At 42.7% G+C, this 12,580-nt stretch overlaps 1 protein-coding gene across 3 annotated transcripts; it reads left to right on the plus strand.

Annotated features, from left to right (window-relative positions):
• The first annotated feature begins 1,867 nt into the window (after positions 1–1,867).
• On the plus strand, positions 1,868–9,425 carry PDP1 (pyruvate dehydrogenase phosphatase catalytic subunit 1). 3 transcript variants are annotated; one of them, XM_051785366.1, is made up of 3 exons: positions 1,868–2,004; positions 2,411–2,445; positions 5,491–9,425. In XM_051785366.1, the coding sequence occupies exons 2-3, from the start codon at positions 2,415–2,417 to the stop codon at positions 7,140–7,142; spliced, it is 1,683 nt and encodes a 560-aa protein (XP_051641326.1). In that variant the 5' UTR covers positions 1,868–2,004; positions 2,411–2,414; the 3' UTR covers positions 7,143–9,425. The 3 variants fall into 3 exon arrangements, with proteins under 3 accessions (XP_051641326.1, XP_051641328.1, XP_051641327.1); XM_051785368.1 differs by lacking the exon at positions 2,411–2,445 and having other exon boundaries at positions 1,886–2,004; XM_051785367.1 differs by lacking the exon at positions 1,868–2,004 and having other exon boundaries at positions 2,085–2,445.
• The last annotated feature ends 3,155 nt before the right edge of the window (positions 9,426–12,580 follow it).

Genomic DNA, 12,580 nt, shown 5'->3' on the forward strand with positions numbered 1-12,580 from the left:
CCCAATCCATTTCTGTATACCTACTCATATAACTACTACTCAAATTCACCCAGGCAGAGGTCTGTCTTCCCACAGCCTTCTACCCTCTGACAGGGTAAGATGATGCCTTAACTGTGCCACTGGACGTAATCTATAAGAACATTTCTAAACTTGGGGGCTTTACAGTCACTCTTGCTGCAAGTAGAAAATTATGTAAATGGTTGTTGTTTCAGCGTATTCCGCCAATCTATTTCTAGCCATTAGAAAGGAATGCAAATTATTCATCTTCCATGCCTGTTTAATGAAGTCTTTAATGTACAATGGTGTCTGTCAAATGCCTTTTTCTGGTTTTAATTCTAAAATAAACCTCAAAGAGAAGATGATGGAGTACAATTCTTGATAGACAAATGTCCCAAAAGTCACCCAGAACATCGATGAATTAACATGATAATACTCTGCATTTCCAACTACTGCTGGGGAAGACTTGCATTTTTAAGGATGGCATCATTTTATCTTTCTAGCTGGTTTTCACACAGAAGGTCACAGGCCAGTACTTTCCACACTCTTACATCTCAAGTACAGCTCACTAAGTGCAGATTTTCTTTTGTTTCCAAAACCTCTGGTTTTGGTATACAGCTATACACACCCTACCAACTGGGTAAAATGCAAGTATAGTCAAAATCCATGTTTTGTTAGAGCTCCTAAGGGAACGCTAATTGCAACACCCTGAGGCTCGCTGAATATCTGCTGCCAACAACACACAGCAAAGTGGGCATCCCGGCCATCCTGAAAATAGAAAGGCATGAGAGCACAGGTATCTATCGACAGAGAAAGACATCATTGACTATTGAAGTTATATACTTTCCATATTCAGAAATTTACAGGAAGAATAAGGCTGGATCAGAGTATCTCAGAAGCACGTGCAAAATTTAGCATTGCCCTAGATACATCAGTGAGGACAGGACCATAACTAACAGCGGGGAGAGAAAGGGAGTAGGCGAGGCTGCTGCTCCTGCCGCACTGGTGGGAATGATAGGTGCTGCTCTTCTGGGGAAGGGCTTTGTAACCATTGCCCTCAAACCATTCCTAGCTGGCAGTGGCAGCAGCCAGGGTGGCTTTGTCAGGGCAGAGGTCCCTGGATGTTGGCACTCCATGGCAGCTTTTTCTGGAGGGATTCTGGTGAAGACGAAACACCACAGGGCAAATGAAAAAAAAAACAACAAAACAAACAAAAACCCAACAGACAGAAAAAGCACATGTTGCGCTACAGACTTCAGTCAACTCTTGAGGAGTTAACGTGTTTTGTTACTGTTCACATCGTGAATATTTCAAGTGGAAAAAACAACCCAGCCCACATTTTCCACTCTTTAAGATTAATTCAAAGTAAATGTCAATACGCCTTACAGACGATTTTTAGACATTTTCCCATATTCAGTCTCCCTAACAGACCGAAGCTGTGTGACTCTAGCTCCTGACCAGCGTGGGGGGCTTTCTCGGGGCAGAGTTCCCCGGTTTAGGGGACAGGCTTCGCAGTGGTCTCTTGCGGAGTTAACGTGCTTTGTGACTGTTAAAAGGAACTTCACGAAGATTTCAAGGGCGAACCCCCTCACACATTTCCCCCTGGAAAACGAGGGCCCGGACGGGCTCGCCCTCCCCGCGCGCTGGGCGGGGCGGGGCGTGGGGGTGCGGCGGATGTGCCGCGCGCCGCCGCCGCGTTCGCGCCTTCCCGCCCCTGCGCGGTGCGCGCGCACGCAGCGCCCCCTGCGCCTCCCGCCCCCACGCGCGCTCCCGCAGCCTCCGCCTCACGTGACCGCCTTGCCCTTCTCGGCAGCCAATGGGCGGCGCGCCGCGCGCCGCAGGGCTCTTTATAAGGCGCGGCGCAGCAGCCGCGGGCGTGAGGCGGTGGCTGCTGGGGGTCCGGGAGGGTGTGGCGCGTGCGGGGTGTCGCGGGCCTTCCACCCGCCTCTCTCCCTGTGCCGCCTGGTCCTTCCACCCGCCTCCTTGTGCTGCCTGGGAAGGGGCCAGGTCTGTGCCCGGGACGGGCGGAGGGAGGAGGAGGTGGTCGTCGTGCCGGAGGCGGGCGGGCGGCTGGCTGGGGAGGGGCGGCCATGTCGGGACCGCGCAGCGCCTGAGCGGGCAGCGCTGTCCCCGCGGCGGCGCCTGGCGGGCCCGGCTCCTCGCCCTGCCGGAAGGGACAGCGGGGCCGGCGGGGCTCGGTGCGGGCGATCGCTGCGGAGCTGGCTCGGTCCCATCGCCGAGCGGGCGGCGGCGCCGGGCGCCCGCAGAAGGGCTGTGTGCGTGTCTCCTCCTGTCTGCCGTCCTGCCTCCGTGCCGGAGCTCTGCGCCTTCTCTAACAAACTCTCTGCCTTGCTTCTCCCCCCGCCCCCCGGGCTTCTGCTTTGTGGATGTTGGCGGCTTCATGTTGTGACAGGAGAATGTGTGTGTGTCCTGGGCCCAGGCGGATCGGTATGTATGTCCCTGCGTGGAACGACGGGCTCGAGGGTCCGATGGGATCCGGGGAAGGGGCTACCGGGCTGGGCTGTGTCCGAGGGCTGAGGCGTGGGGGGAGGATTAGCGGTGCTGCTTGGGTTCAGTGCTTCTTGTTCCTCCTCCCCACCTCCATCCTCTACAACAGGCTCGTTCAGGTCTGTAAGGTGTAGGAAGGGCACCCAAGGGAAGTCTTATTAGCTGAAGCCATAGGTGTCTTTGGCACAGTGTTATGGAGGAACCTGTCTGTGCTGTGTCAATTGACCTTAGTAGTACAACTAGAACATCCCTTTATTAAAGGAAGGGATATTTTTCTGGGTTTTTTTAGTGTAGTAGTATAAAAGCCATACATTGACCACCTGACTCATTATTGGCTGTATTATGTTTGCAGCTTGAAAAGTAACATTTGTACCCTGTTCAGAACTTGGAGAGATGTTTACACTGCATCAGTTCTAATCTCTTGACAAATCTTCATTGAACTGTAAAATTTCTACTTCACCTCTTTTTCTTCTCTGCCATCTTTTGATCAATCATAATGAACTTGGGATCTTAAAGTAATTATTTAAAGGCTAGATGGGGTGTCTGGTTATATTTGGGACATCTGTGTTGTGGGGATAAATGGGAGAGACTTAGAATTTCAGTTCAGGTTGGGAAACTTGAAATTTTGCATTTGCTTCATCAACTTCATAGGATTTATTAAATCTAGTATGTGAAACAAACTGATCTCTTAAGCTAATGTAGATCTAATGTAAATGATACAGACCATGGATTATTTGAGGCCAACTTTCTACTACTTCCTCTTGGATTTCCTGTAATATTTAATAAACTAATGATTAAAAATCAGCAAAATATCCTCCAGTGGTGATGCAGAGCCATTACAACAGTGGTATATTGGTATTTTTGCTTCATCATGGACCAACAACAAAACTGTCAGAACAGTTGTGGCACCACTGAGGGTCAGCACTGAACACAAATGCTGAGCAGTCAGGAGAACCTGACTCAGTTGGATTCAGCACTGGTCTCCCATTAGAGTCTAAGGTGCTGCTGTAGGCCAGGCACATCCATAGAACCTTGAGGTTACCGTTCTGTAAGCAAAATTGTTGCTTTTAAATGTCACCTGAAGAAATATACATAACTGTTACCAAAATAGATCCTTTATAATTAGAAGGCAGTGAATATTTGGAGTTGCAGTCTACTGCTGTCATGCTCTGTGCATGTGAAACTTGGACTGGAGAAAAAGACTTTGAAAAGCAAATGGGTAACAGAAATTTAGTATTCATCTGGAAGTTTGAGCCAATATGCTGCTGCTGAGCATCTGGACTACAACCAGAGCTCTTCTTGTAGCTGCATAACAGAAAACTGACCAGTTCACTCTTCACAGCTGTCAGTGGGAGACATGGAGAGGTCAATGGACAAGATTTTTTGTCAATCTAAGTCAAGAGTGACAGTCACTCATTAAGACTGGGAAGCCGGTGGAGTAATAGCAACATGAATTCTGCTTTGCTTTTGGCAGTTATGTATCTTGCAACAGAGAAATGGACTCCACTCCAGGTTACATAAGGAAAAGAAGCAAGCTTGGAGGGAAGAATGTGACTTGCTTGCCTCTCTTGAAACAGAGTGAATGGGGTGAAGTTTCATATATTTCTAGACACTTCTCAGCTGGTCTGAGTGATCAGAATCCTATGGCTGAAGCTATGGAAAGCTCAGGGAATAGAGTGATTACAGAATGCAATTCTGTCTGTATTGCACAATCCTTTAGATTGAGTATTGGGGCTTGCTGCATATTTTATAGCAGTGTCTCATCTGAAATACTGTAGTACTTGGCTAAAAAAAAATCAATTTAGTGACTGAAGCACCTTGCATAACACAGCAATATTCATTTTTTTCAGTAAAACGAATCTGAGAATGGTGCTGATAGATTAGTACTTATGACTGCAGTAAGCCTTTTAATGGTCTTTTCTGAGAAGAAGCTTTTATGATGGAACTTGATCATAAAAGTTAGAGAAAATTGAATTCTCCTTAACTGCATGTACTTCGCACGAGGCACAGTTCAATTCCATTTCCATTCTGGAATTGTTTCCTCAAGTATGACACTGTAGAAGACTTCCTGATAATGAAGCATAGTGAATAAGACTTTTGAGAGATACACTAATGTTGTGATTTGGTATGTAAATGGGAAAAAGGAAGCGTATATTAGAATGATCTTTCTTCAGGGGAATGAAAAATAAGGAAACATTTTAGATGTGGCAAGTAGTATAATTTTTTTTGGTATTGAACTTAATAGTTTATCTTAATACTGAACTAGCATTAGTCTATTGAGCAGGGTTTTATTCTAGTCATGGAAGCAAACACAGTTTGGATGTAGTTCTTCAATTGAATAGCTTCCTAAAGTGTTTTATAGTTCTAAAACTCACTGGAGTAGATGAGCTGTTAGTAAGATGTGGTTACAAAAAGAATATCTGCTCTTTATGACCTACTGCTTGCTTCTGTCATCTAAACCATCTTCATTTTAAACCCAGTTGTATGTTGTATTTAAGTTGTTCTTGAGTCTTACTGTTAGATGCTTTCTCTTCTTTAGCCTTATAGAAAGACAGAGTTTTCCTCCCTGTGTGCCCTGATATCTGACTCTGACATCTGTGAAATCACCAGGAAAGCAAATACCTATGAAAGCCCTGTAGAAGGTGACAATACTGTAGAGTGGTCCATGATGACTGTTGTCCTAAGTTCTTTGAAGCTTTTTGTCTGTCTGGCTGATGTTTTCACTTCCTGCCTGCTACCTGAGTGGGTATAAGAGCTAAAATATCTATTCTGAACTGAAGTGTGGTATAGCTTTTTTGTTACAGCCCAATGTAGTGTCTATAAACAAACACCTCTTAATGCCTTTCTTTGTCAAGTCCTCTGAAGCTATGAAGTCGATATAAGGAACTCGGTTAGGGGCTGTAAGCATCTTAACACAGACCTTGGGGGGCAGGGTAAGAATCTGTTGGCTGTCCCCATAAGCACAGTTGTTCTCTTGTCTTTCAGCAATTCCAGTCCGAAGCTCCAGGCTACCATTGTTGTCTGATGCCATGCCAGCACCAGCTCATCTGTTCCCATTGATTCGTAACTGTGAGATTAGCAGAATAGGCAGCACTGCGTGTTACTGCCACCATAGACATCTGTGTTGTTTGTCATCTCATTTTGCTCACAGTCACTTCAGATATGCACCACAGAAGAAATTTGCAGCACTTTATAGGCCAAAGGAGAACTTTAATCACTTCATTCACACAAGGGATCATGCTTCTGCGTCACAGAGGTTTTACCTCACTCCTCCACAGGTCAACAGCATCCTGAAGGCAAATGAGTACAGTTTCAAAGTCCCAGAATTTGATGGTAAAAATGTAAGTTCTGTTCTTGGATTTGATAGCAACCAATTGCCTGCTAATGCTCCAATAGAGGACCGGAGGAGTGCTGCCACATGTTTACAGACAAGAGGGATGCTTCTGGGTGTGTTTGATGGCCACGCAGGCTGTGCTTGTGCTCAAGCTGTAAGTGAAAGACTGTTTTACTACATTGCTGTCTCTTTGTTACCTCATGAGACTTTACTTGAAATAGAAAATGCTGTGGAAAGTGGCAGAGCTCTGTTGCCCATTTTACAGTGGCACAAGCATCCCAATGATTATTTTAGCAAAGAAGCTTCCAAGCTTTATTTCAACAGTCTAAGAACTTACTGGCAGGAGCTGATTGATCTCAACAGTGGAGAGACTACTGATGTGAGAGAAGCTTTAATTAATGCTTTTAAGAGGCTTGATAACGATATTTCTTTGGAAGCTCAAGTAGGAGATCCAAATTCTTTTCTCAACTATCTAGTACTGCGAGTGGCATTTTCTGGTGCAACTGCCTGTGTAGCTCATGTAGATGGTGTTGACTTGCACATTGCAAACACAGGTGACAGTAGAGCAATGCTTGGGGTTCAGGAAGAAGATGGATCTTGGTCTGCAGTTACTTTGTCCTATGACCACAATGCACAAAATGAACATGAAGTGGAACGTGTGAAAACGGAGCATCCAAAATCTGAAGAGAAAACTCTTGTGAAACAAGATCGTCTCTTGGGTCTCCTGATGCCTTTCAGAGCTTTTGGTGATGTGAAGTTTAAATGGAGTATCGAACTGCAGAAGAGAGTAATAGAATCAGGCCCAGATCAGCTGAATGACAATGAATATACAAAGTTCATTCCTCCAAACTATCACACTCCCCCATACCTCACAGCTGAACCAGAAGTCATATATCACAAATTACGGCCACAGGATAAGTTCCTGGTTTTGGCTACAGATGGACTGTGGGAGACGATGCACAGGCAAGATGTGGCTAGAATTGTAGGGGAGTACCTCACTGGTGTTCACCACCAACAGCCAATAGCTGTTGGTGGGTATAAGGTAACTTTGGGACAGATGCATGGTCTCTTAACAGAAAGGAGAGCAAGAATCTCTTCAGTATTTGAAGATCAGAATGCAGCGACTCACCTGATCCGACATGCAGTGGGTAACAATGAGTTTGGAACCGTGGATCATGAGCGACTGTCCAAGATGCTTAGTCTTCCAGAAGAGCTGGCTCGAATGTATAGGGATGACATTACAATTATTGTGGTGCAGTTCAATTCACATGTTATAGGTGCATGTCAAAATGAGGAACTGTGAATTTAATGTAATGAACTAATTACGAAAGTTGTAACAATGGCCAGTATGAGCAGCAAATTAAAAACATCCACCCAACAATAAAACCCCAAAAAAGCCTTTGGCAAACAAATTGTTTGTTTGCTAGATTCAGCATATCCATTGTTCCTGCCTTTCCCCAGAGCTCTAAATACATGGGAAGTGCTATTGACCTAATAAAAAACTTGAAGAGGATGTCACAGTTTGGGAAAAGAGGCTTTTATAACAGCTTTGCACTGTTGGTTTCATGAATGCTGCTAGAACAATGTCTTGAATTTGGCAGATTTGGGTGAGGGAGGGAAGTAGGATGAAGAATTAACTATCAAAGATCTGGCTAGAAACAAAACCTGTTTATAAAATATCTGCAAATATCTATAAGAAGAGATGAGTAAAAATGTTGCTGAATTTTTTTATGGGGCTAATTCTTGCTATGGTTATGTATAAATGTATTGTCTTGTTTCTTCAAAGGCCACTTTAACCAAGTAAGTCTTCAGTGTAACAAAGTTGTCTCACTTTCATATGGACAATGTCATTCACATAAGGATGTTTGTCTAAGTGTTAACTTTCAGTGCAGGTCTAAGCCATAATCAGTACCTGAGATTGTTACAGCTTAATCATAATCTTATGCACGGTAACTTCTAAATTTCTTGTGCATTAATATTTGGCTGTGGGTTTCTGATCAACCCGTAGGGCAATAATACATTACAACATACAGCAAGATACCAGATACCTTTGTGGAGGACTTCAATTTGCACTCCTTCAGACTTTTCAGAAAGTCAGTGTTGTTGTTTAAGGCTGTGTTTGCTTTCCTAGAGGTTATGTCCTTCATGGACTCCACCACTGTCTGGTGTTGCTTGTCTAGTAAATAAGTTTTTACCTGAAAAGATCAGGAAATCATTGCTAACCTCTTTGTGGCTTTGTAATTTGCACTCATTTTCATTTTGGCTATTTCAAATGGTCACATCGGAAGTCCCTCACTTTGGGTTAAAAACTACAAATTACAAAAAATTGAAGTACAGCTTGTAAATAGCATTTTAATTGGGAAACTAACTGGCATGCATGTGTATGTTCAGTGGCTATTTCTAGCAACTTCTTTTAGTTGTGTGTTTCTGGACAGCTGCTTTATGCATGTTCTCACAGTCCAGAATGCTATCACACAGCAATCTCTGAAATGGGTCTCTCTGTCTTGTAATGGTTTAATTTGAACTTAAAAAGATTGGCTATACTTGTGTGCTGAAGTTGTTGGGCTTGTAATTATAGAAAGTAGGGACTGACAGCTAATTGGTCATCATTGTATCTAATTTAGGCATGTTGATGTATTTTAACCTGGCGTTAGATTAAAAACTCAAATGCTGACTGAAATACTTGATGACAGAGAGAACACGTGCAGTTTGATTCCTGTGTTGCAGAGAACAATGATAGGTCAGCTTATTTCACTTTACCAAGGTGTTTCAGTTAAAATACCTCCCTAGCCTTCATCATAGCTAGTTAAATCAACACTTTTATCAATTAACCAAAATATGCTAGGTTTCTAAAGTGGCATTTTCACTACATATAAATCTTGCCAATTAATGCTGCTGTTCCATAGGATACACTTGTTTTGAACAACGAACTTGTCCTATAGTGAACATTGGCTCCTCAAACTCACAAATGCTATGTGTACTCAGTGGCCTGCAGCTTGAGTATGGCTGTTTCTTTACCTGACCTAAGTATCAGCATCAGTATTGCTGTAAGGTTAATGATATCTAAGTTCACATTCAAGATATGCACAACCCTTCTTTATTTGAAGGGAAAAGGGGAACTCTAAAATGCTTAGACAATTACTGGCTGTTGACATTGCTTCTGTATCTTGTGTTTTGGTGACTGTGTCATTAACTAGGTCAATAGATTTTGTTCTAGCATTCAAATGCAGTATGTAATCTCAACTGTTGCAGTATTTAACTTTCTTACTTTTTTTACTGTTAAAGGTCTATTACATGTATTGATGTACTTACCCTATGATTGTTAGTATGGGTTTGGTACAAGTCATAGCTGAAACAAATGCACATTGGTCCCATGGATACAACTTTTATTGAAGAAACGCTGCTTTTTGTAGTAAAGATGCATATATATATATATATAGGGTCAGACAAAAGAATATTTATGTATTGCTTGGAGACTTGCTCAGTATGTATGCAGTGAACAGAAGCAGCATAACTGCCTGCTGAACAGGTGGTCTGAACAAACATCTTTTAACAGATTCCAATAAAACGATCAATTATGCAAAAATCCACGTGTGTTGAATTGATGTAGAATGTGATTTCTATTCTGCTAGGACCGAGCTTATGAACTGCTTATATTTCAAGACTTTGTTCCTTTGTGTTGTCCCTGTTATGAATAGAGCAGATGGCCAAACAAAGTGAAGTATAAATAGAAACAGACGTGAGAGTTGAACGTCTGAGCTCTTAAATGCCACTGTGAGGCTTGAACACCTACATCAGGCATGCTGGTGCTGCCTCCCCCAGGCAGCAGAACTCAAATCCTTCCATCAGTATCGCTGCATGTCTCAGTGCCCAGCACCGCAGGAATACCTCTGGGTCCAGTGCTGCTGATGAAGCAGCATAATTTGAGATCACAGAGCTGTGTACTGTACTGTGTATAGAGCAATACAGCATTTCATAAACAATCTAAAACGTGTGTGGATTAAATTGGCATAAGAATGAACTGATCATGAACTAAATGGAAACAGCTCTTCTGTCACAGGCTGTGGATATGTTGTTTGCATTGTCTACCAGAATTGTTGCATTGCAGAAAGTACAGTTTTTGTGTATGTAAGGGGGATGCTGTGATTACTTTTCCAGATAAGGATTTCACAGCTGCAAATACATGGCTCAACTGAAGAGGGTGGCTGAATCTTGATAGTCACCATGAGACCTCAAATTCACCTTAATCTTTAAAACTGTTCTTGATAAATATCAACAGAATTGTTTAACAGTGATATTAGGTAAGAGAGGAATGGGAGATCTCCTGTTAGTCTGCACATAGTGGTATGTGCATTGTATTTTCTTTGGACAGTATTTTACAACTATTGCTGTGATAACGTCTGTATTCTCAGTTTGCTGTAGAATCACGAAGGTTGGAGAAGACCTCTAAGGTCACTGAATCAAACTGTTAACCCACCGTTGCCAGGTCTGCCACTAAATCATTTGATGAATGAATTTTTCATAATATCTAATCTAAACCTCCCCTGCCACAACTTGAGTCAGTTTCCTCTTGTCCGATCACTTGGTACCTGGGAAAAAAGTCTGACTCTCACCTGTTTACAGTCTCCTTTCAGGTAGTTGTAAAGAGCAGTAAGATCCGTCCACTGAGCCTCCTTCTCTCCAGATTAATCAACCCCCACTCCCTCAGCTGCTTCTCCTAAGACTTGTGCTCCAATGTCCATGTGCAATCTATGTGCATGACTTGGTGAGCACAGAACTTAATAAAATACTTAATAAAGTATTTTCCCTTTCCACTCATTTCCTCGTTGTAGGGCAGAGTTTTGCATATAGCAGACTTGTAAAACACAAGAGTGTAGTCTCTACATGAGATGCTGTTTGAAGTTAGTCTCTTAAACTTATGTCTCTCTGCTTGGAACAATTCTGGAGTGAGATGTTTCTGGTAACGTTCTGATAAATACTCTGTAGAAGGCTTAGGCTGCTCTGTTCTTCCTCACAGCGGAAGCGTATTTGTAATGAGATTACCTGATGTAGATGGATAATTCAGGTTTCTAATTCTAAGCATCCGTGGTGACCTAAGCTCCCTGATACAGGCAGTTCATGTGGTTTCATGACAAACAAATATGTGCTGTCTGATTTGCACCAATGACTGTTGTAGCAAAGACTGCTGATTACTCGTAAGTGCTGCTGCATGACAGTCCAAGAACAGTGCTAGCACAAGGCATTTTGAGATGCCAAGGTAATTGGCATCTTTTAGTTGATACACTTGATCCTAGGGAAGAAACACATGCAGCTTCTGATTGTTGTTCAGTAATATATAAATAAAAACAAAATCCGTGGAAGTAGATTTTAAAAGCAGCAACCTTCCCTCCTTTGTCCCTTGTCCCTTTCCCTTTCTCTCTAGCACCCTTGTTTACACATTCCTTAACCCTCTTACCCCATTCTATGTTCCCTATATCACTCATACCCCTGAATATAGCAGAAATGTTTAGTCTTTTGTCAAGGCAAGGCCTAGATTGTTGGCAAAACAGCATATCAGGGCCTAAGCCACAGAACATGGTCAAAAATTGGGTAACTATGTACCCTTTGTGCTCTGAGGGAGAGGAAGATGGGATGAACGGGGGGGCCCGAAAGCCCCCCGACTCAATTCTCAGGGGGTGGACCCGGGGCAGACCAGAGTAAAGGCCGCAGGGTGGACACATCTGGGATTGGATGGATGGTATTATAAAATGTAACATCTCAGGCAGGGCCAACGCGCATCTTGTAACATCTTAGCCTTGGCAAAATATCTCACGCCTAATTAAATGCTCTGGAGATTTTTTCAGCACCAAAATTCCATGGCAACAACCCCATTGACATGATGGCAGATCTAGGGATGTATTTGCAATGCAATAGATAAGCTTGTTATGCTGGTTACACTTTCTGTTTTGTTTGCTGCTCATACGTGTTTTAATAATAAATTTCTGGATAGTGGCAAAGGATAACCCAACTTTCACAAGTGGCTCACAAATGCAGTGGAAGTCAGTAGGAGCACTGTGTGGCAAAAACAAAAGCAATCTGAGATGGGTAAATGGTATGTTCTCATCTGTTCTGCAGGGTCTGAGGGTAAAAAAACAAACCCAAATAACTTATCTCATGTATTGATCAACGTGTAAGTCTTCTGAAACTGCATTTATTGCAAGTGACCCACTTAATCAGTCATGAAGCTTTCCAGGATTACATAAAACAGCATAAGAAAATACAGGCACCATTCAGTATGCCATGATAACCGGGTACTTTATTTTGCATGTGGCAATTAACAGGGAACAAGATTTTTTCTTTTCCTAGGACTTAAGTAAGAGGAATAGACTAAAAATTCTCACCCCTCAAAAAATCAGCATGGCACAGTACGAGATTATTTTGGGATTGTCCTCCCTATATTCTTTCATCTCTTTCTGTGTTGAAAGGGAAAAAAAGGGTAAAAAGAACAGCAGAACAGTCTATCCTAGATTGGATAAGTATCCAACTATCCCAATCTGGATAAGTAAGTAATCAGTTTTACAGATTGCAGGGGATGTATCATGCAGCAGACTGTTCACTATCATCATGATGAATCTTTTTTGAACAGAAAAATTATCCATGATTTACAGACTTTTTATGACATTTCCTAGCTAGGAAATCCTATTGAACAAAACTTGTCAACACCAAACTATTTTTTGTAGCATCACAAACAAACTGGTCAGT

The sequence above is a fragment of the Manacus candei genome, unplaced genomic scaffold (genome assembly GCF_025592945.1).
Source record: "Manacus candei isolate 608988 ecotype Guabito, Panama unplaced genomic scaffold, ASM2559294v1 h1tg000019l, whole genome shotgun sequence".
Classification (NCBI taxonomy): domain Eukaryota; kingdom Metazoa; phylum Chordata; class Aves; order Passeriformes; family Pipridae; genus Manacus; species Manacus candei.

Excerpts from the sequence above, each read along its gene's own strand:
- PDP1 (XM_051785367.1), top strand. The coding sequence starts at position 2,385 with ATGTTGGCGGCTTCATGTTGTGACAGGAGAATGTGTGTGTGTCCTGGG. Across the intron at positions 2,446-5,490 it reads TCCTGGGCCCAGGCGGATCG|CAATTCCAGTCCGAAGCTCC; the intron begins GTATGTATGTCC and ends CTTGTCTTTCAG.